The sequence below is a fragment of the Apis laboriosa genome, unplaced genomic scaffold (genome assembly GCF_014066325.1).
Source record: "Apis laboriosa isolate Shangri-la unplaced genomic scaffold, ASM1406632v1 scaffold21_cov150, whole genome shotgun sequence".
NCBI classification, from domain to species: Eukaryota; Metazoa; Arthropoda; class Insecta; order Hymenoptera; family Apidae; genus Apis; species Apis laboriosa.
This window is the reverse complement of record NW_025222365.1, coordinates 1,199,338-1,225,378: the sequence shown is the minus strand read 5'-3', so window position 1 is coordinate 1,225,378 and position 26,041 is coordinate 1,199,338. Positions and strand designations below refer to the sequence as shown.

General features: G+C 28.0%; 4 protein-coding genes and 1 non-coding gene across 18 annotated transcripts; 2 read left to right on the top strand and 3 right to left on the bottom strand.

Annotated features, from left to right (window-relative positions):
• Nucleotides 1-3,981: 3,981 nt before the first annotated feature.
• On the bottom strand, nucleotides 3,982-4,053 carry Trnaa-cgc. The gene has a single exon. It is a non-coding gene; the product is annotated as a tRNA-Ala (tRNA).
• A 793-nt stretch (nucleotides 4,054-4,846) lies between these two features.
• LOC122713068 (mothers against decapentaplegic homolog 4) lies at nucleotides 4,847-8,728 on the top strand. Of its 8 annotated transcripts, none has more exons than XM_043933215.1 (12): nucleotides 4,847-5,000; nucleotides 5,068-5,273; nucleotides 5,411-5,559; nucleotides 5,630-5,750; nucleotides 6,109-6,351; nucleotides 6,772-6,912; nucleotides 7,123-7,311; nucleotides 7,375-7,548; nucleotides 7,617-7,871; nucleotides 7,938-8,219; nucleotides 8,393-8,523; nucleotides 8,599-8,728. In XM_043933215.1, exons 2-12 carry the CDS (start codon nucleotides 5,207-5,209, stop codon nucleotides 8,677-8,679), a joined length of 1,833 nt encoding a protein of 610 aa, XP_043789150.1. In that variant the 5' UTR covers nucleotides 4,847-5,000; nucleotides 5,068-5,206; the 3' UTR covers nucleotides 8,680-8,728. The 8 variants fall into 8 exon arrangements, with proteins under 8 accessions (XP_043789150.1, XP_043789145.1, XP_043789146.1 ...); XM_043933210.1 differs by having other exon boundaries at nucleotides 5,630-5,909; XM_043933211.1 differs by having other exon boundaries at nucleotides 5,630-5,909; nucleotides 6,094-6,351; nucleotides 7,153-7,311.
• A 3,839-nt stretch (nucleotides 8,729-12,567) lies between these two features.
• On the bottom strand, nucleotides 12,568-13,564 carry LOC122712928 (probable 28S ribosomal protein S26, mitochondrial). The gene is made up of 2 exons (XM_043932959.1): nucleotides 13,131-13,564; nucleotides 12,568-13,051 (listed from the first exon to the last, which is right to left on the bottom strand). Exons 1-2 carry the CDS (start codon nucleotides 13,373-13,375, stop codon nucleotides 12,637-12,639), a joined length of 660 nt encoding a protein of 219 aa, XP_043788894.1. The 5' UTR covers nucleotides 13,376-13,564; the 3' UTR covers nucleotides 12,568-12,636.
• A 601-nt stretch (nucleotides 13,565-14,165) lies between these two features.
• Nucleotides 14,166-25,663, top strand: LOC122712863 (Kv channel-interacting protein 2-like). 7 transcript variants are annotated; one of them, XM_043932831.1, is made up of 7 exons: nucleotides 14,166-14,559; nucleotides 19,369-20,030; nucleotides 20,098-22,656; nucleotides 22,725-22,952; nucleotides 23,025-23,095; nucleotides 23,178-23,396; nucleotides 23,521-25,663. In XM_043932831.1, the coding sequence occupies exons 3-7, from the start codon at nucleotides 22,521-22,523 to the stop codon at nucleotides 23,629-23,631; spliced, it is 765 nt and encodes a 254-aa protein (XP_043788766.1). In that variant the 5' UTR covers nucleotides 14,166-14,559; nucleotides 19,369-20,030; nucleotides 20,098-22,520; the 3' UTR covers nucleotides 23,632-25,663. The 7 variants fall into 7 exon arrangements, with proteins under 7 accessions (XP_043788766.1, XP_043788765.1, XP_043788764.1 ...); XM_043932830.1 differs by having other exon boundaries at nucleotides 19,369-20,771; nucleotides 20,999-22,656; XM_043932829.1 differs by having other exon boundaries at nucleotides 19,369-22,656.
• LOC122712862 (homeobox protein 3-like) lies at nucleotides 15,243-18,262 on the bottom strand. The gene is made up of 4 exons (XM_043932828.1): nucleotides 17,933-18,262; nucleotides 17,612-17,824; nucleotides 16,035-17,304; nucleotides 15,243-15,954 (listed from the first exon to the last, which is right to left on the bottom strand). Exons 1-4 carry the CDS (start codon nucleotides 18,014-18,016, stop codon nucleotides 15,398-15,400), a joined length of 2,124 nt encoding a protein of 707 aa, XP_043788763.1. The 5' UTR covers nucleotides 18,017-18,262; the 3' UTR covers nucleotides 15,243-15,397.
• Nucleotides 25,664-26,041: the final 378 nt, after the last annotated feature.

Below are 26,041 nucleotides of genomic sequence, written 5' to 3'. Positions count from 1 at the left end.
AGTTTAATATTTTTTCGGAATCTATTTGAAATGAGAGTGTGGTGTTACTATAAGATTTTTAAAATATTCCAACGTTATTCGAAGATCATAATAAACATCAGATGATTGGAGACTATAACATTAATAAGTGTGAAAGAATATCAATGGACGCTAGTGTCAAATAGAAGTTAAAGGTCATGAGATTTCCTTCAATTGTTCAATCAAATTAGATGATTTCTTTAGTTAAATTGCATATACATTTTTTTAAAAATTTAAAAATAAGAGTGCCATAATTTTTAATTTTATTATTAAAAAGAGTCACTGATTATAATTTATATATTTATAGTTTTCTTATTTATATTGATATTTTTATATAAATTATTAAATAACACTAATCAAATAGTTTAGCAAAAAATTTTCCAATAATTATTATGATTCGATTGCGCATATGCATTAGATACATATACACACATAAAAATAAAGTTTCTCATATATATATATATAAGAGAAACTTTATTCTTATTTTCCTCATAAATATATTAACGATCATGCAAACAAGATTAATTCTTAACCACTAAAGTCGCATTCGATAAGCACTGCATTATTAATATGTTCTACAAGAAACGCTCTCTAATCTAATAAAAATTCATTCACATAATTGATTGATCAATTTATCTTTTTTCGATTGTTTAATAAAATAAAAATTCAGATGTGCGATTTTTATAATCTTTTTTTCTTTTTTATGTATAAATTAGACTTTTCCTCGAGAATATTTTCCGTGCTCGGCTTACAACATCTGAAAAACGAGATCACATGTGACCACACATATAATAACCTCGCAAAGTATCGTTTTAACCTGACACTTGATGAAATACATATAGAAGTCTCGAGAAGAAGCAAAAAGAAAGAGAAAACCAATAGATCCCTCGCGAAATCACAGAAATGATAAAAGACCAAATGTTCGCGATTCTCTCATTGAGAAATAAGAGAGTTGAATCTGTGTTCGAAATGTGATGATTTCTACGGGATTGTTATGAGATGAAACATTGTAATTGAAAACATTTTGATATTCTTAAGTTGTAATGGCACGCATTGCGTGGCTAAGCTTTATCGTCACGACTTCTTGACCCCTCTTAAATGATAGTATAGAGTACGAAAGAACACAAGTTGAAGAAAATCATTAAGTTCCTAGAATCTAAATATCGATGAAAGCAAATTTATATAAAAGTTATAAAGGTAGAGATAGAATAAAATTTTTGTTTAATTTCTTTTTATATTATTGCAATATTTTGTTTGAAAATGACGTAATATCTATGTATCAAAAATTATAGTTCCACAAGCAGTTACGGAAAAATCGTAAAGTACCTCTTCGTTTTAAACGTACTGTTCTTAAAATAGAATATTTTCGGTTGAATCGAAACAGAGATCACGAGTCTCGAGGCTTCGCGAATTTTTATAGAGAATCACAATAATGATATTGATTTTTTCAGATATTATTTCTAATGCAAATCAGAATTGAATTTTTTTCAGTTAAAGAATAAATATTTCTTCTGTTTTGCTTCTCGGAATTCCTTTCTGCTTATTCTCTCATCTATCCACAATTTGCACATCGTAACCTAATAAGTTGACGAGCTATTTTACAAATACTCAGAGAGAGCCGACATTAACAGAAATTAACGTTAATTGATGATACTCTTCTTTCCCCTTTACTCTTCCTGTTCTTTTATTGTTCTTTCTATTCCAGTTGATCTCACAAACTCTTTCCTTTTTCTGTGAATCTCGATTTGTTTAATAGATCCTTTTGTCATTTCTGCATAATCATATTATATGTTATTATTTTTGCTTGCTATATTCTTGTTCCAGCAATTATCTTTGTTCTTCTCCCATAACATATTTTCTCATTTCGCGCATCTGAACTGACGAATCAAATGTCGAAGAAACAAAAAATAAAAAGTATATACGCACGTTATGTGTACAAGATGCGTAGCAGAAGACAGCCACGCGTCCAGCTGAATCTGCAATGGCCACATCGAATAATCCTCTTTAGCTTATGACTACTTTGCATTTTTAACATTATACTTTACAGTAAATCTTATGCATACTCTTTTCGTCTTATTCTTGTAAGTATGAAATAATCTGCAGAAAGACGGACCATTGTTAGGGTCATTTTTCTAAACTTCGATAACGTGCTGATATCTGTTCGAAGTTCCAGAGAAATTCCATGGAAAAAATCATGTTACTAACCTTAACTCATATCATGAAGGCGAACGATGAATACGGTGTTTGATGAAACGAGAAACGTTAAGTAGGAACGTGGAGCAAAGAAATCAAAGATTCGATTGTAGACTCTCCCTCTATCACGCATACACGCATTTCCGTACGCGATACTGTATACTTATTATAATATTTGAATTATCAATTCTTCATTTCTTTGCTTCTTATTTCTAATCTTATTTAAATTTCGATTTCAATTTCAATTTTCTATTATATATATTTTTTGAAATATTTCTGTGATTGAATAATTATTGAATAAGTATTTCTAAAAATTTTTATATATTATTTTTTTATATTTCTATTTTCCAGCATAATAATAATAATTTTTACAGAAGATAAAATGTAATAGATAAGATATTTCAATTAGAGAAGGACGATTAATCGAAATTGTCAATAATGCAGATTAGGATATTCTTAAAAGCATTTTTTATATATATGGATGTTTCAAATAAAATAAATTATATGTGGAAGTACAAACATTTTTAAAACAGAAGAAATAGAATTTCAATATGAAGACAATGCTGCATGAAGCTCAAAATTTTTCGAAGGTGGACAGAAGGAAAAAGAATAAAGAGGCCGAGATAGTGGGCGACTTTAATGATTAGTCGAGGTCATTTCAATGAGTACCACTGTGTGTCATCGCATCATTATTGTGTATACGAGATATATATATATATATATATATATATGTATGTATGTATGTATGTATAGAATTATTATATATGTATGTATAGAGTATACACATTCAAATTAATAATTATAATATATATATATATATATATATATTTTACTATCGGTATTGCTTCGTAACAATTTTATTACTATCATTTTGATTAGTATAATCACGTCCGATCCGTTTTTTTTTTATTTTTCTTTTTTTTTTGAATAAATTGTATATCAATAATTTATTATATATTAAATATTAATAATTAAAAAAAAGGAAAATTCAATAATAAATCGAATAATTATGTTGAGAAAATATTACAAACAAAGATATGTTTATTTATTGTATTTTATATTGTATTTCGAAAATTATAAGCTAATTCAATTGACTTAAGATTTCTATCTATTTCATAAAATGATTGTAATATGAATGTGTCACGCAATATCTATGGGCCACCGTATTCTTCTGCTGATTATCTAATCTCATGCTAAATTATAAACTACTTGTTTATTAATCGATGTATTCAATTCTCTTTTAATTATATAATTTTGAAAATTTAAATTAAGATTTTTTTTAAAACAATTTGAAATTAGAAAATAGAATTATTAATATTACATGATAATTTATAGGAATATGCACTGCGTCAAAGGAATTCAATATGGCTATCAATAAATTCATAACAACGGAGGATCTGCGATACATCGGAAGTTAATCCTGTCTTGTTCATAAGTACTAGTGCCGCAGGAGTGACTAGGTTGGGTTAGAAATTACCATATCTCCTGCTGCTCAAGTGCTTATCAATGGGTCCGGACTCACATCTATTTCTCAAAATTATGTATTGAGACTTTTTATCTAAAGTAAAATTTTGTTATAATATTTAAGAGTTCAAGATTGTAATTTGCATATGCTAATGTAGTAATATTGCAACTTTTACTCCATATTTATAATAATTTCTTCTATACAAATATATTAAAAATATAAATAAGTAAAAGAGAAAAAACTATGCATAAATGTATTCAATACATGATAAAATATTGATATTGAAGAATAAAAAAAGTATTTATTGGAGGTACTGGGATTTGAACCCAGGACTTTCAGCATGCGAAGCAGACACTCTACCACTGAGTTACACCCCCAGTTGTATATTGTGCATTTTACATAAATTAAATGGTACAATTTTATTATTTGAATCGTAAAAAAATTATTTTGATTCTAACATTTATTAAATTATATATAATTATTTTTATATAATTTTTAATATTTTATTTTATTATTGTAATTAAATTTTTATATATTTAAATTTGGAAATACAATCTAATAAAAAGTAATTCATTTTCTTTTATTTTTATATTTATTCTGATACTAATTATAGTATAATAAATATAAGTATATATATAATAGTATATAAATATATTTGTTATTAATGTTTTATCTTGTAATTGAAATTAAGTTGAATGTGATCTTTAATAAATGTATTTTATATGATTAAAAATCAATAAATAAATTAATTAATATATGGATTAATTATTAAAGTTCAAATTTATGATTAATATTTAATCACCCAATAGTTATTATTAAATCATAAAAAATTATAAATAAAGAAAAAAATAAATGAAATAATAAGTAGATTTCTTAAGTACTTTTATAAGGGTTAAATTTTTAACCTATGTAAAAAGTAAGTACTATCATACCACATAACTTTGATTAGTTTTTATAACATATTGTTTGAATTAGGATAGATAGAACTTGAACATAAATTAAATTCGAATGACAATATATAAAAATATTTAATATATTTTATAAGAAAGAGAGAAATCTGACGAGACAAACTAAATACGAACATTGAAACTTGCGCCTTGTAGTCTGGCGCTTTAGTCGCTTCGTCAATTGTACATTTAGATACTAGAGATAAGTACGGTTCTGCCAGGTTCTACTGATGTCGCAACAATTCAATCTAACCTACGAAAAAAATTAACAGCGTCTTGTTCGAAGTAACTGTCAGTTCATAATACGTCAACGTAAAGTGATTCTATTAAAATTATTTTGTATATTCTCGACTTTTATTAGTTCATTAACTGATAAGGTTTGTTTTCTACTTCTTAATATTTTATAACTGATTTTCAATTTGTTTAACTATTTCATATTTTCAGCAAATTCATATCTACAACACATGGCTAATAGATCCTTGCTAGATGATAAATCATAAAAATTTGAATATATCGAAACTAAGAATAAGAATAGTATCTTACTCGAAGAATTGGAACGGTATTCGCCACGGCTTTCACAGAGATGGTTGGATTGGCGGGCGGGGGAGGTCATCTGTATCCCTCGCCCCCAATGCAACCTAATCCAGAATGTAAGTTTTAATTATTTCCATTTAATTATTTCCAAATATATTTATATTATTTCCATAAATATTTTATATATTAATATAATCTCTTAATATAAAGTAAATATTCCTCAATATTATTTAATATAAATATTTCCTTATAGTAAGAGAAATGACAGGAATCGCTCCTAGTGCTCCAACTAGTGCAGATGCTTGTTTAAGCATAGTACATTCTCTCATGTGTCATCGTCAGGGTGGAGAAAGTGAAGGATTTAGTAAAAGAGCTATTGAATCTTTGGTTAAAAAGCTTAAAGTAAGCATTATATAAATGTATTGGATCAACAAATTTAATTAATATTTATAATGTAATTTATGTTTTTCAGGAAAAACGAGATGAATTAGATAGCTTAATAACTGCTATTACTACAAATGGAGCTCATCCTAGTAAATGTGTTACAATACAGAGAACTTTGGATGGAAGGCTACAAGTTGCTGGTCGTAAAGGTTTCCCACATGTTATTTATGCACGAATCTGGAGATGGCCAGATTTACACAAAAATGAATTAAAACATGTCAAATACTGCCAATTTGCTTTTGATTTAAAATGTGATTCTGTATGTGTAAATCCATATCACTATGAGCGAGTTGTATCTCCTGGCATAGGTATGTCATAAAACATATTTTTCACTTTTTTTCATAGAGAGATCATGTGCTTCAATCGATGTTTTTTTTTCATTGCTTTGTTTCTTTGCAAAGCTTCTGTGAATTCATTTGTAGCACCATAAGTGTAAATGATTTATTGTTGTGGCCTTGGTGTATGATGGAATGGGTTGGTTTCCCCGCACAGACCCGTTCTTTACAGACCTATCTGGGCTGACTCTGCAGTCGGGAGTAGGCGTAGGACCAGGTGGTAGATTGGTCAAAGATGAATATTCAGTTGGTGGTGGGAGCAGTGCAACAGCTGGAGCAGTAGGATCTGCAATGGATGTTGATGGAGAAATGAACCAAACTATTCAGCATCATCCACCTACTCAACCCACTTCATCTAATAACACTCAAGCATCTCAACAAACTTTTATACCAGGTCTAGCACCACCTAATTCAAGTAAGTAAAAGTTTTTTATTTTTTTTTCAAAAAGTATAATTATCTATTATAAAAATTTGGATGTTTCATGATTATTATTTACTAAAAATGTATGTGTTCGTAGTATTTATTAGTGAAACAATTAAATTTTCTCTTAAATTAAATTAATTGATAAATGTATTTTTAAATATGGAGTTACTGGAGCTGATTTATTTAAATATAAAGCATGTTTATGTGATCAAAATCTTGTGATATAAATAAATGCACTAAAATATACATGAACAAAAAAAGCTTCATTATTGCAATATTATATTGTTAGAAGATTTTATTTTTTTTCTGCATATCTTTTATTAATATTGCTTTATTCAGAATTATTTTGCATTGCTAGTTTGATTTCATTTTAGCTTTATTCTTTCTTTTTCCTTTTATTGTTTGGCACAGCTAGTGGTGAGGGTGTGTTTGGCAGTAATGGGGGAGGGAATAATGGTGGTAATCCACATAATAAATTGGATGACAATAATTGCCCCAGACAAACCTGGATTCCTACACCTCATCATCCTACAACACGTAACATTCATCATCGTACGTATTAAATAGAATGCTTTCTTACATTCTATTTTCTGTCTACTTGCCAGTTAATTTTTGTTGCTTTTTGCTAATTTCATAAATATTTGCAATATGTAATCTGACATAATAATTAATTTCAGAAATACTGGCTATAGTTTGAGAATAGTTGAAAATATTTTATGTTATGTTGCCTATATTGTGTACGAGTTACATTTGATTTTGCAGCAGTAGTACATCCAATGAGTCACACCGTAGGTAGCCAACAGCAGTCATTGAATACATCTAGTGGAAACAGTGGAACACAGATGCTGAGTCCTTCACAGGGACAATCTACTGAAACATTTTATGGAACAAATACACCTCCTCAAGATCTTAATCAACCACCTACTGTTGATGCATTAGCAGCATCTTTAGGTATGTTATTTCTAATTTATCATCTTTTAGCGTTTATAAATCTCAAATTCGCTTTCTTAATAGGCGAAGGTCAAAATTCTCCTGTATCACCTGTACATCTTCATCATTCAAATGGATTTCCAGTAGGTACTGCTGCTTATAATTCAGGAGCACCACAATGGACTGGACCCAATACTTTAACATATACACAAAGCATGCAACCTCCAGATCATAGACATCTTCATCCTACTTCCTATTGTAAGTAATAAACAAATAATAAACAATATATTATATTCTAATAATATAATAACCAATATCTTTATTAGGGGGTGGTCATGGAGGTGAAGTAAGTGGAAACATCGGTGGTTTATTATCTACACAACCAGCACCAGAATATTGGTGTTCAGTTGGCTACTTTGAATTAGATACTCAAGTAGGCGAGACATTTAAAGTAAGCAGTGGTTGTCCTACTGTAACAGTCGATGGTTACGTGGATCCAAGTGGTGGCAATAGATTTTGCTTAGGAGCTTTGAGTAATGTACACAGAACAGAACAAAGTGAAAAAGCTCGTCTTCACATAGGTATATAGAATTATATTATTTTCATTTTTAATTACAATAATTCAATAATGATTATGAATTTTGTAGGAAAAGGAGTTGTGTTAGATTTAAGAGGTGAAGGAGACGTTTGGTTAAGATGCCAAAGTGAACATAGTGTCTTTGTACAGTCTTATTATTTAGACAGAGAAGCAGGTCGTGCACCCGGGGATGCTGTGCATAAAATTTATCCCTCTGCGTATATTAAAGTCTTTGATTTACGACAGTGTCATAAACAAATGAGAGGTCAAGCTGCTACTGCTCAAGCTGCAGCTGCCGCCCAAGCTGCAGCTGTAGCAGGACATCTAACACATGGAGCACCAATTACTAAAAGTTAATATAATATATATTTATTATTTATATATTTTATATATTTTATATATTATATTATTTATATTATTTATATATTTATTTATATATTATTATTATATAAATTATAAATACGTAATTATAAATAAAATACTTTTTAATTAATAATAAATTATATATATATAATATATACATAGGTCTTAGTGCAGCAGCAGGAATAGGTGTAGATGATCTTCGACGACTTTGCATTTTGCGTCTAAGTTTTGTAAAGGGTTGGGGTCCTGATTATCCTCGACAAAGTATAAAAGAAACTCCATGCTGGATAGAGGTACATTTTAAACATTACATTATAAATTATTTAAAAAATTTTAAAAAAATATATTTTTATATATGTATAATGTAGGTACATTTACATCGAGCTCTTCAATTGTTGGATGAAGTTTTACATACTATGCCAATAGATGGTCCACGGGGAATTGAATAATTTTATTTAATTTTGGATAATACATAAATATATATGTCAAGAAATGTATCAAAAAAAAGACACATTACTACAAATTCTGCATCACGTGTGCAAAATGTATAAAATACATACATATATGATACTGTGTAATATTATTAAAAATTTTGAAAAAAATCAACAAGAAATTGTTGATTCAAATGAAATAGTACGAACTTTAAATCCAAAAAAAAAAAAAAGAGAATTGCGTTTTTATTGAAATTTTTTATATATTTTACACACATGATTTACCGCGTAGGATAAAATGTGCCACGGCCTTGCATTACCGTCAACGTACAAATATTTTGCAAAGGAAATATTATTTTTCTTTATAAAAAAATTATTTTTTAAGAAAAAAGAAGTACATCTACAAAAAGTGGAATGGAAGACTTCTATTTTAATAGGCAATCATTATCTGATTTAAGAAGAAAAATACATTTTCTACGGTATGGCCTGGTGAGCTCAGCAAAATGCGTGGGTAAAACGTGATACTTTCGGAATCATGAATAGTTGTAATCTCGTTTTTGAGATTAGCTTTGTAAGATAGCATAACTTACATATATTCTACTTAAAGAATGATAAGCTCATTCACTGTTTATGTCAAATATAACAACAGTAAAAGAATTGATTATATATGCACAGTAGGAAGGTTTTCTAAAAATATATATTTCAAAGTACTGTTGGACAGCTTTAGTATGTAGAAACACTACGATAATTCTATAAATCTAGTGTCAAAAGAATCTTAGTATATAACCAAAAAGAAATTTAATAAAAAAAGTATTTAAATAGTAAAACATTAATGGGAGCAATTAAATATTGACAAAAATTGCATTAAAAAAAACATATTTTTATTATATCTATATTGGTTGTACCGACAATAATTTGATATTATGTTATTAGAATAACCTTCTATATTGTCATCTGTTTTATACTTCATAGCCAAAAAGTATCATTAGGCAAATATTTGCAGCGTTTGATTTGTAATGATGTTTCGTGTTTCCTTTTTTACTATTACATTTTCTGTAAGAATATGAATTAATTCAATAGTTAGTATTATTATAATTATTAGCATAGTTGTTGGTGGTGAGATAAGATAAAAATATTTAAAATATGGTACGATCTAATTCTTTTAATCAACCACCAATGTTACTACTATTACCATGTAGTATTTGTTGAATAATTATATTTACTGTTTATCAATCATTTTATTATTCTATATTCGTACAAAATATTCTTATATATATATAAGAAAATATATATATATATATGCTATATTTGATAATATTATCATATAGAAAAAAAGTTGACCAAATTTTATACCTATTCGTATATATATATATACGTAGCGAATATGTATATGTACGCATACCGATATTTTATTTTATCTTCATTTATTCTAAGTAAGAAAAATATATTGCTTGTTTTTATGAATTGGTGCACATTATAATATTCTAATTTTTTGCTTCTTTGTTATTATTGAATAGAGATTATTTAGCTGTTTGTGTTCATGTTGTCTTTATATTTTTTATGTTACTTAATCAAGAACAACCTTATTGATAGAAGAACGAATTGTATATATAAGTATATGTATACGTATTGCGTTGCAAGTAAAAAATGAATTATTCTTGATTAGGTATTGAATTATTGTGAGATATTTTATGTGAAAATATGTATCACCTTGTGACAAAAACAAGGTTGAAAAGAGATAGTTTTTAACATAATTAAAACATATTTTAAAAAAGAGGGAAGAGTTGTATAGTAGAAATAACAAAAGGATGTGCATTTGTTAATGATTATCAAAGAAAAAAATATTGATTAAATTTTTACATATTTTAACATATAAAATACATGAAATTTTATATATTTTTCTTCATTATTATTATTATTATTATTATTATTATTATTATTATTATTATTATTATTATTATTATTATTATTATTATTATTATTATTATTATTATTAATATTATTATTATTATCATCATCATCATCATTAGCAGCAGCAGCATCATCATCATCATTATCATATTATTACATTATTATTATATATTATTATTTTTGTTTAAATTAAAGATATGAAATTCAAATAAAAGGGATAAATCATTTTTAAATATACTTAACGCCAAGTTCGCTTTAGAAACACATGTGCCATCATTTTCATATTTACCATATATAAAATACCATATATAAAATAACAAACAGAATTAAGAATTTTTATAAATTCTATATTTTTACCAAACTTGAAAAATACAACAATGCAACACATGTTTAAATTGTGGTGCTTTAGTACGTCCTATACTAATAGATTTTACAAGATTCAGAATAAAAATTTGTACATCTAAATTAAGCTAAATTTATATAAAAACATAAAATGATTTATAAAAATTCATGCATTTGAAACTAGTGTAGTATTCTGAAATTGAAGATAAGAGAAGAATTGATGCATGAAATATAATTCAGAATTTAGCAGCTTTACAACGGAAAATATTTTACAAACGTGTTCATATAATATTTTAATGATGCCTCCAAACAATAGTTTCTTACATGTGTATATTAAAAGTAGTATCAAAATGCAATAGTTCTGTCTTATATCAAAGATATCATAACTGATAGTTATAAAAGTAAACAATGCCTATATAATTTACATTTATGATTGATAAATATAGTAATTTAATAAGGATTTATAATTTTTTTTTTTTCATTTTTATCAAGGTATGAAATGTATCTTGTTAAAATTTTAACAAATTTTATTTTGTGTTACAATCAATGACAAAACTTATATGTATTTTTTATTTTATGCTTATTTTATCATTCAGATTTTTATAAATAATATTTTAATATAATGAATAGATTTGTTATCTTTACTAATTGTTATTGATTGTTTTCTGTTTATTATTATTTATTAATATTAATTTTACTTTCATTTTAATAGAAGACTTTATTATTAATTATTACAGATTTTGAAACTCAAAGACTTATTCTTAAATTTTAGAAACCTATATATAAGCACGTACAATAAATATCAATATAGAATTATACATTAATTATTATTATTCATGATATAGGAAAACTGTAAAATAATAGATTAATATACATTTTTTTTATTAGCCTTTGCAGTTGAATTTAAAGATAAATTTTTTACATAATATATGTTTATTCTTATATTTTGAAGTACTTCGATCTTAAAATTTAGTTAACAACCAGTGATCTAATTGTCTATTTGTTTTTTTTAAACAGATTGTTTTTAAACCAAAGATATTTCAACGTTAAAATTACATCATGGTATGTTACAAGTATATATATATATGAAATGTAAAAGTAATTATTCTTAATGATACATTGCAATGCATAATGCAAGTAGAATCACATATAAATATCTCAAACCATATGTTCAAACACAATTTCATTCATATAAAATTGTCTGTTATTGAAGTTATTTCAGTGAATACAAAAATAAATATCATGCAAATTACAAATTAATATCTGTGATTATCGTCGATACAAAAAAATACATGAAATCTATATTGATTTATATCAATGAAGTACATTTTTGTAAAAAGTTGTACGACGATAATACATTATTAGATCGTCCGAAAAAAAATTGTGCACCTAATGTTCTAAATGTAAGTTGCAACAATATGGATAAACAAGTTATAAAATCAGATAATTAATAAAATTGTATGCCATATTGTAAATACTTACAGAACTTAAATGGATGTGTTTACAAGCTTTTTGTTATTATATTATAAATACATTATAAATACATACATTATATATGATCATTTTCAATAAATATATTCTGAATTAGAAAAAAATGTATTGAATTGAAATTAAAGGAAATTGTAAATATACAAATGTAGCTTTAAAAAAAATTTTATTTATTAAAAGAAATTAATTTCTAAGATACAAACTATTTATAATATAACATTTATTTTAATTTGTTTAATTAGATGTAGTAGATGATTCATTTTTTTTAGGTTCATCTTTGTAAAAATTACCATCACGATCAATTGCAATATTATGATCTATAATATTTTCCAATGCATTCAGAATAGCTTCATCTATATTTTTAGATGTAATAAATGTTGTAGCTTCTTCTTTTACCTTTTTGATATTTGCATCTATAATTTCTTGCATTTTTAAATCTCTTTCCTTTTTTTCTTTTAATTTTTTATGAATTTCTTGTATACGATAAGTTCTTTCTTGACTTAATCTTTCTTGTCGTATCATAGCTATTTCTTTGTTCCATTGATTATTTATATTAGAACATATTTCAAAATCTTTCTCTATATTCATTTTTACAATATTAAAATCCAAATTCTTTTTTCTTTCTTCTTCTTTTTCAACAAAAAAAGACCTAAGACAAAATTACATATATATCATTTTATATACTATATAAATCTGTTATTATAAATAATAATGGAAATTTTATATACATTAAAGATTTCATTAATGTTCTATAATTATTGAATAAACGTTTAAGTTCACACTGATCTTCTATAGGTATGACTGGTCTTTGTGGTACTCTAAATATCTTAGATTTTGCTGTTGGTAACCAAATTGGTTTTCTTTTCCATCGTACACATTGAATATAAGATCCATTGGATATTAAATGATCATAAACATTTAAATTTCGTACTGTTAATGCATTAATATTAAGTAACACTGGCGGTCGTATCATTATTTAAAATTTTTCGTATTATATGTAATTCTTTCAAAAAATACTTAAGATTATATTATACTTTAACATATATACTTTAACTTTTAGCATCAGGATTATTTTATTTAAAAACTCAATTTTTAAAATATGTATATCAATTTCGTGATTGAAATCATTACTAGGTTAGGAACATGTTATTGTAAAGAAATTTATCTTTAGATTTTGTATTATCTAGATATCGCTTTTATATCCATGCAATGATACCCATAAAGTTTTATTCAATTCAATAACGATATGTTTTTGGTATTCAATTTAATTTCAGAAAAAATAATTGAATTTATTTTAATTTATTGAGAATAATTATAAATAATATGTAATTATTTGAATTCATTATATTTAAATTTAAATAATTTTATTTTATTGTAATAGTAAATATAATATAAATTTAATATATTATAATAATCCAAAATAAAAATAATATTTTAATTTTACATTCAGATATCGATTATATAATTTTATATAATTCGTTATAATTTAAAATAATTTTTCTTGCAAAAAAAAAAGATTTTATTATATTTTATTATTAGAATTTTGAAAGAATGATTTATAAAATTGATTTATATTTAGAGTTATATTAATATTTTCTTTTTTTATGCACAAAAAATAAACGAAGCGGCGAAATAATTAGTCTCAATTTTCGAGGACATCATTAGATACAGTGCACCACTTACCTACATAGCGCTATTGCTTTTTTTTAAAAGCAGTAGTGTCTGAGATCTTGGTCTAGCAAGTACTGTCTTTATTTCGCATTATAAATTTATCATTTATATTTTTTTATTTTTTTTTTCTGGTAAATTTTAAATAATATATCGATTGTTGAAACCATAAAAATGATAAAAAAAGCATTATCGACGAGGCGCGAAATAAGTCTTGTTTCAAACATTAAATAAAAAGTAAAAAGAAAAGAAGAAACGTTTAATCAGATTACTAATTAAATTATTTAATTATTAATTTATTAGTATAGTGAAATATAAAAAACAAAATGTATAGTGTTCATATGACACCAGGTAGATCTTCTGATAAACAAAGTACTTCGAAAAGTATGGATTCTGAAGTAGGAGTATATAAAAATCGAAGAAAGGAATCGATCCCAGTTAAAGTTTTTAATTATTTGAAAACACAAATGCAAGCAGAAGGAATTCCAAGTAAGTAAAATTTTCATTTAATTTTTATTATAAATAATTCATTGAAATAAATAACTCATAGTTATCTTTGCATAAAAAAAATTTTGTTATTATTTGATAAAGATTGAATTAATTTAAAATTATAAAAATCAAAAGATCGAACATATGATAATCATTTATATTTTTTTCTTTCGATTATATATTATATGTTATGGACAGAAGGCTTTAAATAAATATTTTATTAATTTACATTTATGATGCTTGCTGTTTATTTCTTATTAAAATATATAACGATATATAAATATTGATTGAAGATAAAGAAAATAAACGAAAAAAAATTTTTGATTTTATTTTTAATCAAAAATATTTAATTCGGATAATTTATTAAAATTAATTTCATTTTTTTTTATTTCTAATATCGTTTGTTTCTTTATCCTCGTTTTATAAAAAAAAATTGCATGTATTTTTCCGCATATATGTAGTAGGTATATTTTGTAATTTTTTTTTGCCAAATTTATATTTTTACAAACACCAACTTAAAAAAAATCATTTTACTTTTTTTATTTTTTTAATACTAACATATTTTTTTCTGTAATTAACATTGCACTTTTATTAACATTGAAAAAATAGTTTTACATGATCGCTATAACATAATAAATCGCTTTCTTGAAATTTTTAGATTAAACAAGATAATCTTCAATTGATCATGTTTGACTTTGATTTATAATCTTAAATATATAAATAATTTGTGTAATTATTTTTCTTCATAAATTACATAATATCATTGTTTTTATATTCTTTCTTTTTTAATAACGATAAATACAATTTTATGTACTATTAATAGTACACATTTTTTTTTTTAATTTTTAGAAAGATCATTTACTTGACTAACCAATGGTTCAGTATTGATCACTGAAAATAAACAATCTGTAACTTCAACATTTAAATCTTCGCATATATTTACATCTTTTTCGGCTGGCGTTTCGTAATTCGTATAATTATGAGTCCAAACTTCAGTAATTGAATCTTCACTTCCCGCAACTGATTCTCTTAAATCAGACTCGTTATTTGATAATGGTGAATGTAATGGCCGTGATTCTTCTATTATAGCTTCCCTAACGTTCGTTTGTAAATTAGCCATTCGCATTCCGCATGAAGTATCATTATAAAGTAACCAATATGGAGAAAATGAATGTTGTCTATATTCTGCAACAAATTTTTCTTTTTGAGAGCAACTTATACTTGATGAAACTGGTGTATGAGTAACAATAGGAGCTATGTAACAATATACACAAGATGTTTGATCTAATTTCGATAAATCTATACGTTTGTTACTAATGAAATTCAAAATATTTTCTAAAATAGAATCTGGAGGCATTTTGGATATTCTTTTTGGCCAAAATGGATCTAGTATTCCTGAAGATATTAAAAACATAATATTATTTTTCTTTATATTAAATAAATATTTTTAAAGCAACAGTAGAACAACTACATACCATTTGTTTGTATTTTATCTGTTATAACAGGTATATCCCTATGATTATTAGATTCTGTTTGTATTATAGAATTACAATTTTGTTCTGATTGTCCTAAATTTTCAGATAATGGAATGGTTGATTGATTATTATGTGAACAAGAATATTCATATGGAAGATTAGCATTGTAATGATTATTGTTAGAAAATGTTTGAGATGTTGTAGATGTATATGTTTCTTGATCTATATTTGCATTTGAAAAGGAATGTGTATATTGCAAATACTCTCCAGTAGTTTCTGTACTGCACTTAATTAAATTTTGTAAATAATAGGAATTATTACAATTAGATTGGTCATTAGAAATAATATTTGTTTCACAATACTGATTTTCTTCCGATGGATTCAAATTTAATAAATTTTGATTTGAATTATATGGATGTACAGTCTCTGTCATTCGATATTGACATGTTAAATTTTCATCATTTATAGGCTTATTTAAACTATCAGAGATTATATTATCACAATACATAGTCTGAAATACTTTTGTTGGTTGAACATCTGATGTTGCATAACTGTTACCTGTTGCATCCATAACATTAGTAATAGTCCAATTTTCATAGACTTGATGCATATCAATATTTGTGTTAGGATATTTATATTGATTAATATTTTCATTTGTTAAAACATTTGAAATTTGTTGACCAATTTCTTCAACACTTTTCACAAAAGTTGGTTCATTCAAAAAATATTCTCCCTTTATACCATTTAGAAATCCATAGCATTCTGTATTGTTCTCTAAATTTTCTTCATTATCTTGATTGTCTGATTCAGCAGTTAAAGTATCAGAATTATCTAACAAAGTATTAGATTGATATTGTTCCATTGTCCAAAATCTTCCAAGTACAGGACTGGCTATCTCACCTAAATTTGCACCAACTGGGGCTTGTAACATTTTTTTTAGAAGTATAGATCCCTGCATATTGCTATTTGTATCTTCTAATGTTTGATATTCTACATTATCATTTGGTTGATATATAGATGTATCTACATTATTAACAGCAACTATATTAGACTTAGTATAATTACTAATATCTAAAGGAACTTTTTGCATATCAGATGAAACTGTTGCTGTTCTTAAATCCACTACAGTTGAATCTTGTATTTGATTATTATTTGCATCATATGTTTGAAATTCTCTTTGGATTCTCTTTAACAAAAATTGTTTAAACTCTTCATAATGAGGAATTTTGTTATCTTCATCTCTACTTGCAATTTCTTCTTCTGCACCCACCTATAGAAATAATTATTTTATTTAAAATAAATATTTTGTTATTTTTTTTATTAAAATTTTGTTAAAAAAACATTACATATAAATGTAATAAAATTTTCATTGTTACAGAAATATTATAAATATAAAATTTTTGATAAGATTGATAATTGATGATCGATCTATAAAATTAATCATATTCGATATAATTTTCTGTCTCAAGCATCATCGATCAATTTTTGAGACGAATGTGAGATTTTATAAAATAATTTGAATTTTTTCAAGTTTGAATATATATTACAACATCGAAACTAAATGAAAATCAACTCACCCATTGATAAGGTGGTTGCTGTTGCGGGCAGTAATAATCATCAGCCATACCGTAATCAGGACTATGTAATGGTGTGGAGGTTAACCCGAGTTTTCTGATTTTGACTTTTCTCACTTTCCTCTTACGATTCTGCTTAAGATCTTGCAGTAGCCTGCCAACTTCATTTTCATTTCCGCCTTTTGCGGCTTGCAACACTTTAACCAGTAATTTCTTCTACGGCCAGAAATCATAATCGATCGTTCAAAAATCAATTTACTTGTCGTTTTAGGAAAAAAATTAAGGAAATTTTTTTAATTATATTTCTAAGAATAAATCAGTTACCTTTATGTTACCTGGTACTCGATATCGAAGAGCTAAAGCTTGTAATTCTTTGTATGATAAATTTGAAATATCGTTGCTATTCATTTTTCAATATCAAGCCATCCAGTCGTAATATATCTTTCCCTCAATTCTCACACATTCCTGATATGGCCGATAGAAAAATTCGTCTGCTAACCGAATTACGCGGTTTCTTTTAATTTAAAAATTGATTTAACCGAAAATAATTCCACATGAAATGTTGAAAAAATGTTGAGGAATATCGTCCTTTTCATTGTTAAATTTGATTTGTCTTAAAACTATCTTTATTACATTATTAGTCAAAGTTTTTCAAAATAGTTTATATTTTAGTTATATTTCCGTTTAATATTAAATAATTTTTAGAATATATTTAAAATTTATGATAGACTAATAAAAGCATCTTTAAAAGAAGAAAATTAAAGATTTTTATTCTTTAAATAATGTTTTCTTTGTATATTTTTATATATACAATATTCTTTTATCAATGATTACTATTGATTACTATTATTAGCATCAAGTGCTATTATCCTGCCATCTGGAAATTATGATTTTGACAATTTGATCTTATCGATCGATAATATTGCCACTTTCATAATTCATACGTATAATTTTATATTTGAGATAATAATTCACTAAAATAATTTATAATAAAAATTTTAATATATATATTCATTTGATGTATATGTTTGATATACATTTTTGTTGTATTTATCGGTGATCAATACATTTCAAGTAAATAATCTACACCTGCAATCATGTTTTTGGCTTGGTTTCAATTTTAGAAAGTATTTTTGTCTGTCTCATATTTATAATATTAAAGTTTATAATGCATTAAATCTTCTTCTTTTTATTTTAAAATGACATGATATTATGATATGATAGGCAAGTTGTATGTGATGTCCGCATTTAGTAGAATAGTCGTAAATAGTCAGCCACATCTCGTAGCTGTTGTTCTTTAGAAAGTAGTAAGTATCCAGATTAAGTGTACATATACTCCAGATTAAGTGTACATATACTGATGAGTAATTTTACAATCGATTGATCACTAATTGACTAATTCCTGTCTGACCAATGAGATATTTTCTACCTGTTGCTTACGTATAAACATTTTTAAATTTTATAACTGGAAAAACAGCTTCATTTTTATATAATTTCATTATTTTTTTATTTTGACTATCTTAATGATAAATTGCCGAATAGTTTTATTCAACTTTTGTTCGAGAAAGAAATAATCGCTTTATAGAATCCATTTATAGGATAGATTAATGTAAATTGTTTTTTTTCAACGCATCTTATTGAAATAAATTGTTCACTTAGCAAATTGGTTAAACTCGATAATTGATGAGACTTGTTTTGAAACGTATAAAAATAACGTATGACGATTGAAACGATGTACGAAGTTGTGTGCATTATTCTAGTGTGTAAGCGAAACCAATTGATTCGCCAGTACGCAAATATAACGACTGGATGGAAAAGAAGCCGGATGGAGCGGGGATTGGGAAAAAATAAGCAAGGATAACGAGCTGAATGATGATTGTTTATTGAAATAATATCCCATTAGCTACCGGTGGCCAATATTTAGCATATGTATATAATGGGAAAAGAACGTAGACTTGCGCGGGAGCAAGTATACCCCGTGCTTTTGCGTGGCAGCTGTTTCAGTGCATCAACGCGAAGGCTGCGCACATCGTTACCCAGTCCGTGGCTTATACGTTAGTCGGTCGTGAAGCATCGATCGAAGAAACAAGAGGTGCACGCGTTGATCGGTTTCGAACGAGGAACGTGAGAAAGCAACGTGAGAAATTGAGTGAGAAGAAGGAAAAGGAAAAAAAAAAGAAAGAGAAAAAGAAGAGAAGAAAAAGAGAAGAAGGGAGAAAGGAAGAAAGATCTGTCCAGTGTGAAGAATTTCGATAATCATAGCGGGAAATTGGAAGAGATCGTTCGATCGATCGTTTCGAAGCAACGACGGGAACGAAATCGACAGTCGGTGGCACGGATCGCTGAGCGCGATCGTTTACTTGTGAACCGGCAACGAATCGGTGCTTGCGGTCAATGAAGTCACGTAAGAGCCGTGAGAAAAGTAAGTTCATCAATCATAAAGGCCGACTGTAGTGCCGCTCGAGTTTCCTCTCCGATAATCGGTGCAGGCCAAGTCGATACGTCGTGCCGTGGAAAGAGATCCTCCTTGAGACGAAGGGATTGACACGACAGCCCAGGCCCGAACGATCTCCCCCTTTATCGCGAAACCGTTCGTTGCGGTGTGTCAGTGCTAACAGCTGCCAAAGATGCAACGGCAAGGTGCGAGACTCGTTCGACAGAGAAAGAAAGAATATACAATACAAATTTTCCTTTTTGTTTGCCCTTGATTGACGATTCCTTTGAGAAATAGCACTTTGGAATACATTGTAATTAATAGTTGGTGGTCCGCTCTAGAGAACCGACCGATGTGACCATGTTCTATGCCTCTCTAGACGTTTTTTTTCTTTCTTTTTCTTTCTCTCTCTCTTTCTTTCTCTCTTCTCTCTCTCTCTCTCTCTCTCTCTCTCTCTCTCTCTCTCTCTGTCTGTCTCTCTCTCTTTTCTTTTGTATATACATATATAGACATAGATCTCCAGATCTCGCGCGTTTTTAATCGACAAATGGTCCGAAATTGCAAAGTGGGGTGGATACAGGGTAGGAGCTCTCCCGTTGCTATGGTGACCCCGGATGCCCGGGATCAGAGCTGCTAGTGGAATTACACAGTGCATACATTTATAATGTGTATATAAAACTCAGTTGAAAACACACAGCCGTGTTTTACACGATTCTCGACTGAACAACGGTGCGTTTAATAATATTTTTCTTTTTTTTTTTTTTTCTTTTTCACCTGTTAATTAAATCTTTCTAAATAATAGCAACGTAGATTTTAACACTCAGAATGCTAATTTTCCTTTTACGTATTGATTCTTCATCAAACTTTAAAACTTCCTCAATATTTTGATCTTCGCATTTCTTTAAAAGATTTAATATTCAGTTTTACTTTATATAATTCTGTGATTGTAATTTTAGCAGCGATCAATGGGAAGCTTCTACCTTAGTCGCAAACCAGTGGTATTTCGTTTTTGAACACAAATTTCGAACACGTTTTCTCTCTTAGCTTGCAAATGGAAATCGTAGAATGGACGAGACGAATGACGGAAAACAGCATGATATCGCGAAACATGGAATCTCAAATAGCTTTTAACGATATTGATTAAAAAACGTATTCGATGCTTATTTAACGGTTTATTTAAAAATTTTTTCCACAAAAATTTTTATTTTCTTGCGATCACGAATACTCTCGAGAAAAAAGATCGGTTCGCTTGGTCGTTTTCAATTATATTAAACGAAAGCATGTATAAAAGATATTAATTGCATGATAGGATAGACACGCGTGAATTCATTTGAAAATTTATTCGATGAAATTGCTCGATATCTCTCGAAACGTTTCAATCAAACGTTGAATCTTTGGAAATTCATTGATCGATGCAGAGATTGAAAGGCAACTTGTGGAATTCATAAATGTCCAACGATAGGTGAACACGTGCCAATGTCGCGTATTTCCGTAAATACGTAGTATTTATATATTCAGTGTAGCAGTATACATACAGCAGTCTCTCGTAGAGTATGTTAGTAGAATTGTCGATTGTTAGGTATTTCTATGATTAGATGCATCCATATAGAGAGTTACAACTATTCTTTAGCGCTCGATTCTCTCTCCATGCGATGTAGCATTGGGTGTGCGCTTTCGTTTGATCTTGAATTTTATTTTCGATGTCGGTAATTATTATTTATAGCGCTTCGTGTTAATGAATATCGATTTTACGTAGCACGGCTTCGATAAGAAGCGCGTCTAGACAGCCGTGTCGCGTGAAAATTTCCACCCACGAAACCGTATTGTCAATCAAAGTTTAACTTTCATCGAAAGTTAACGAAAAGTGAACGAAAGCGATAACGACTCGATGCTGCACCGCTCGATCGATCTGATGAAAATTTCACAATTTTTCGAATCTGAAGTATATTATAGTTTCCGAATATAACGTATCTTTCGATCTTTTAACAATTTAGAATCTCTTTGATTTTTAACGATAATTTCCTCTATTCTCTCTCTCTCTCTCTCTCTTTCTCTCTCTCTATTAACTTCACGCATCTTTCCATCGTCGATCGAAAAAACGACAAAAAAAAAAGATGGAATCGTGCGAATATCGTTTCTATTTATTATATTCTCTCCCAAGTAAAACACGATCTTCGATAAAAATCTTTGCCGTTTGGATACCGATTGTAAATCATTAATCGGTCCTTTTTTTTTTTCTCAAATCGAAATGTTTTACCTGGGCAATAATAATTCTTCCTGTTATCTTTCGCTCACGAGTTCTCCGCCTGCAAGTCTATGCACCTGTATATCTCCAGGTACTATCCGTCTTGGCAATGCGCGCACTGTCTCCCGTAGAATCCCCCGTATTTATCGAAGGGAGGTGTAGGCAGGTTGCCCGGAGGATCAGCCGTGATATCTTTCCGTCCTTCGGGCACCCGGCGTATTTTCTCCCGAGTAATGCGTTTTCTTGAGCTCGTTGCACTTTATCTCGTAAGTAGATACGCGCCATCTTCTCTCCTGCCTGCTAGTGAGAGAGAAAGAACGGCGTTTTCTCCCTTAGTCTGGTGTAGAGGAAGACGCACTTTGATCGAAGGTGAGAGGGGAGTATCTCGAACGCGTGGTACAGTCTTAGGAGTGAAGCGCCTATTGGCAAACTTACAGAGGGCGAACTTGAAGAACTCGGGGGCATTTTAGGGGGTTCCACCGCCGGTGCCCTTGCCCTTGGCGGCAGGCACAAGCCGGAGGAGCTTTCCACATTGGCGGCCAACACCAGATTCTCCAGGAAGGAAATACAGCTTATCTATCGCGGTTTTAAACAGGAATGTCCCACGGGTCTCGTCGACGAGGAAGCTTTTAAACAGATTTTTTCACAGTTCTTCCCCCAAGGTGGTAAGTAGCGGTGAGAGAAATTGAGCGTCATATAAAGTAGTTTCAACAGAGAAGGGATCAACGTTCTTTCAGACGCTAGCCAGTATGCTCATTATGTCTTCAACACTATGAAGAGGAAACCGTCTGGAAAGATAAGCTTTGAAGTGAGGATCTTTTGGAGTGTATACTTAACTGGAGTAGTAGATACGATTTTAGATAGTTGCCCGTTTTCTTTTTTGTATCCAGGAATTCTTGACTATTTTGTCGAAGGTTTCGAGAGGATCGGTAGAGGAAAAATTGCAATGGATATTTGGACTTTACGATCTGGACGGAGATGGATTGATCAGTAAAGAGGAAATGTTGGATGTTGTTGGTTCGATTTATGAGATGTTGGGCCGTTATACTCAGCCACAAATAGTCGAGCCGCATTTGGCGGCTCGGGAACATGTCGATCGTATTTTTCACGTGAGTATCGATTTCACTTTTGTCATATGATATACACATGATTTATTTAAATGTAATTAAAAGTTTTTTTTTAAACAATAAGAAAATTGAATTATGAATTGATTCATCAATTTTTCATCCTCAGTTAATGGACGCGAACAAAGATGGCGTGGTGACAATCGAAGAATTAGTACAATGGTGTTCCAAGGACGAACAACTTTTGCGAAGTCTCGACACGCTTGATACCGTCTTATGAGATCTTTATAATGATCTTTATTTTATAATTCTCACTCAATTCCCCCAAGACTCACAAATCCCCTTAAAATTATAATGCAACGTTCGAACGAGTTCTATCAGTAATTTCTAGAAATTTGACTATTTGATCGTATCATTTAATATTTAATACTTTATGGAAGGAATTGAATTTCGATTGAAATTACTAATTCGACTTCATCGAACGTTGCTTGTAAATATGTACTTATCCTACCTACCCAGTCTTTCAAGCGTGCTATTGAATGCATGATGAAATTAACAGTATTATCCCTGAATAGAATTCCTTCTTACATCCTGCATGTACTAATCCTTGTGCGACTAACAATTGTGCGACTATTCGATTCTCGCGCGACTATATTTAATTTAAGAAAAATATTTCAGCTAAAAGAAGAAGATGAATTTGTGCTACACATAATTTTGATTTCGGCATCAAAAAATATTATATCAGTATTGTCTTGAAGGATTGAAATATCTTTCATTGGTATTAAAATTTTAATGGTACGAATTTAATAATTCAGAGCAAGTTATCGAGCGGTTATTGTAGGTACAATACAGAATTGTTAGGTAAGATCGATGCGATGGGAACAAATTAATCTCCAGATTCGTTAAAATGGAGATTGAACTCTATATTTAAACATAATATCTAAACTTTAAGAAAACTTTAAGAATTTTATCAAATTATGCTATAACGTTTTTCCGTAAAATTCACAAAACGATCTAATATGCGATCTAATATTTCTTAACTTCTATATTTCCTCTAAACTTCTTTCACGAGTTAAGAAATATTTTGTATTCCTTTAAATAATTTCATGCACGTATGAAGTTTTACTTTTTCACGATCGATCAATTTCTCTAATTAAACAAATAAAATATAAACGTACTTGATACTGACCATTAAGTACGATTAAAAATATTTTCAAGGAGTTTCGATTATTATCCATCGTTTGGGTCATTTTTTTATCTTACAGCAAATATAATTATAAGATTATTAATTAAAAATTTATTCGAAACTTTACATTTCAAAATTTAAATATAGCTTATAAATAATAAAGCGTTCAAGAAATTCGTAGAGAGAATTTATTCAAAGTTTATTCAAAGTTTCAAGATTGTTAAATTCAGGCATATGCGAATAACATTTGACAATCGTCTTGTATAAATGAATATAAAAGTTTTCTTCCTGATCTTCCTGCTATATTCTTGAATATTTCCAGATTTTTTATTTATATTAGGAAATATGGCAAGAAAATGCAAAAGTTCAAAGTTTAAAGTATTTAACGCTATAAGTTAAAAGATTCGCATATGTCTATATCTATAGATCATAGATTTACAATACCTTCAAAGACCCATATACGATGGAACATATATAGTTACTAACCCAATAATAGCGTATCGTAGTACCCTCGACCAATCAAGAGAAACGTGGTCCTCTAAGATCAACGCCTCGTGTGATTCTCTCGTACCTTATTACATTTATTATTACTATCGCATAAAAAATATTGTTATTAATATTGTAATTACTATCAACACTTATTACTTGTCTTCTATCAAATTGAAGCAAGGTATTGCGCTCGCAATAATGAAAATTATTGGCGCATATTCGAGATATTCTAAATCTTATGTGTACAAATATCATCGAATTTGTTGAATTTCTCAAGTTTATTAAAATATCCATATTATATTTGAAAAGATGTGATCTAAAATGTTCTATATAATGTCATGTGGATATAAAGAGATCAATTCAACGTTTATACATTCAATTTCTCTGGGATATGCAATTTAAACTAGCACATCCTATACAAAAATATTTGTTATATATCTTATATCAGTTCCATTCAGAAATCAATTTTTTTACAAACTGATTGCTGATAAATTGCTGATAAATTGTATACTTATGTTTATACACGTGTGTATAATAATTTGAATCGATTATTTTCATTATTTTTTTATCAATAATTATAATCATACTGTTAAAACAATAATTATATTGTTTTATGATTAGATGAGATATTTTTCAATTTTTTTTATCTCTGCACAATTTTAATTGTTCTTTTTTTTTTTTGAGATAAATTGAAAGTATTAAAGAAAATAATTTTTATATTTAATAATATCAAATTTTATTTAATTTTAGATATTGAAAGTATCACAATTATCTTTTAAAATAAGATTGATACTAATAATTTTTCTTTTAACATTATAAATTGTACATGAAATAAAAATAGTTATAATTATAAAATGCAATATGTATCATATATATTATTTTTGATAAATTTCATAATCTTTAAACTTTTTTTTATTTTTTATATTTCATTTGAATTAATGTAAGTGCAAACATAATAAAATTCATTTTGTTAAAGAGAATCACAAGATTAGAGTAGACTGATCGTTTAATTATG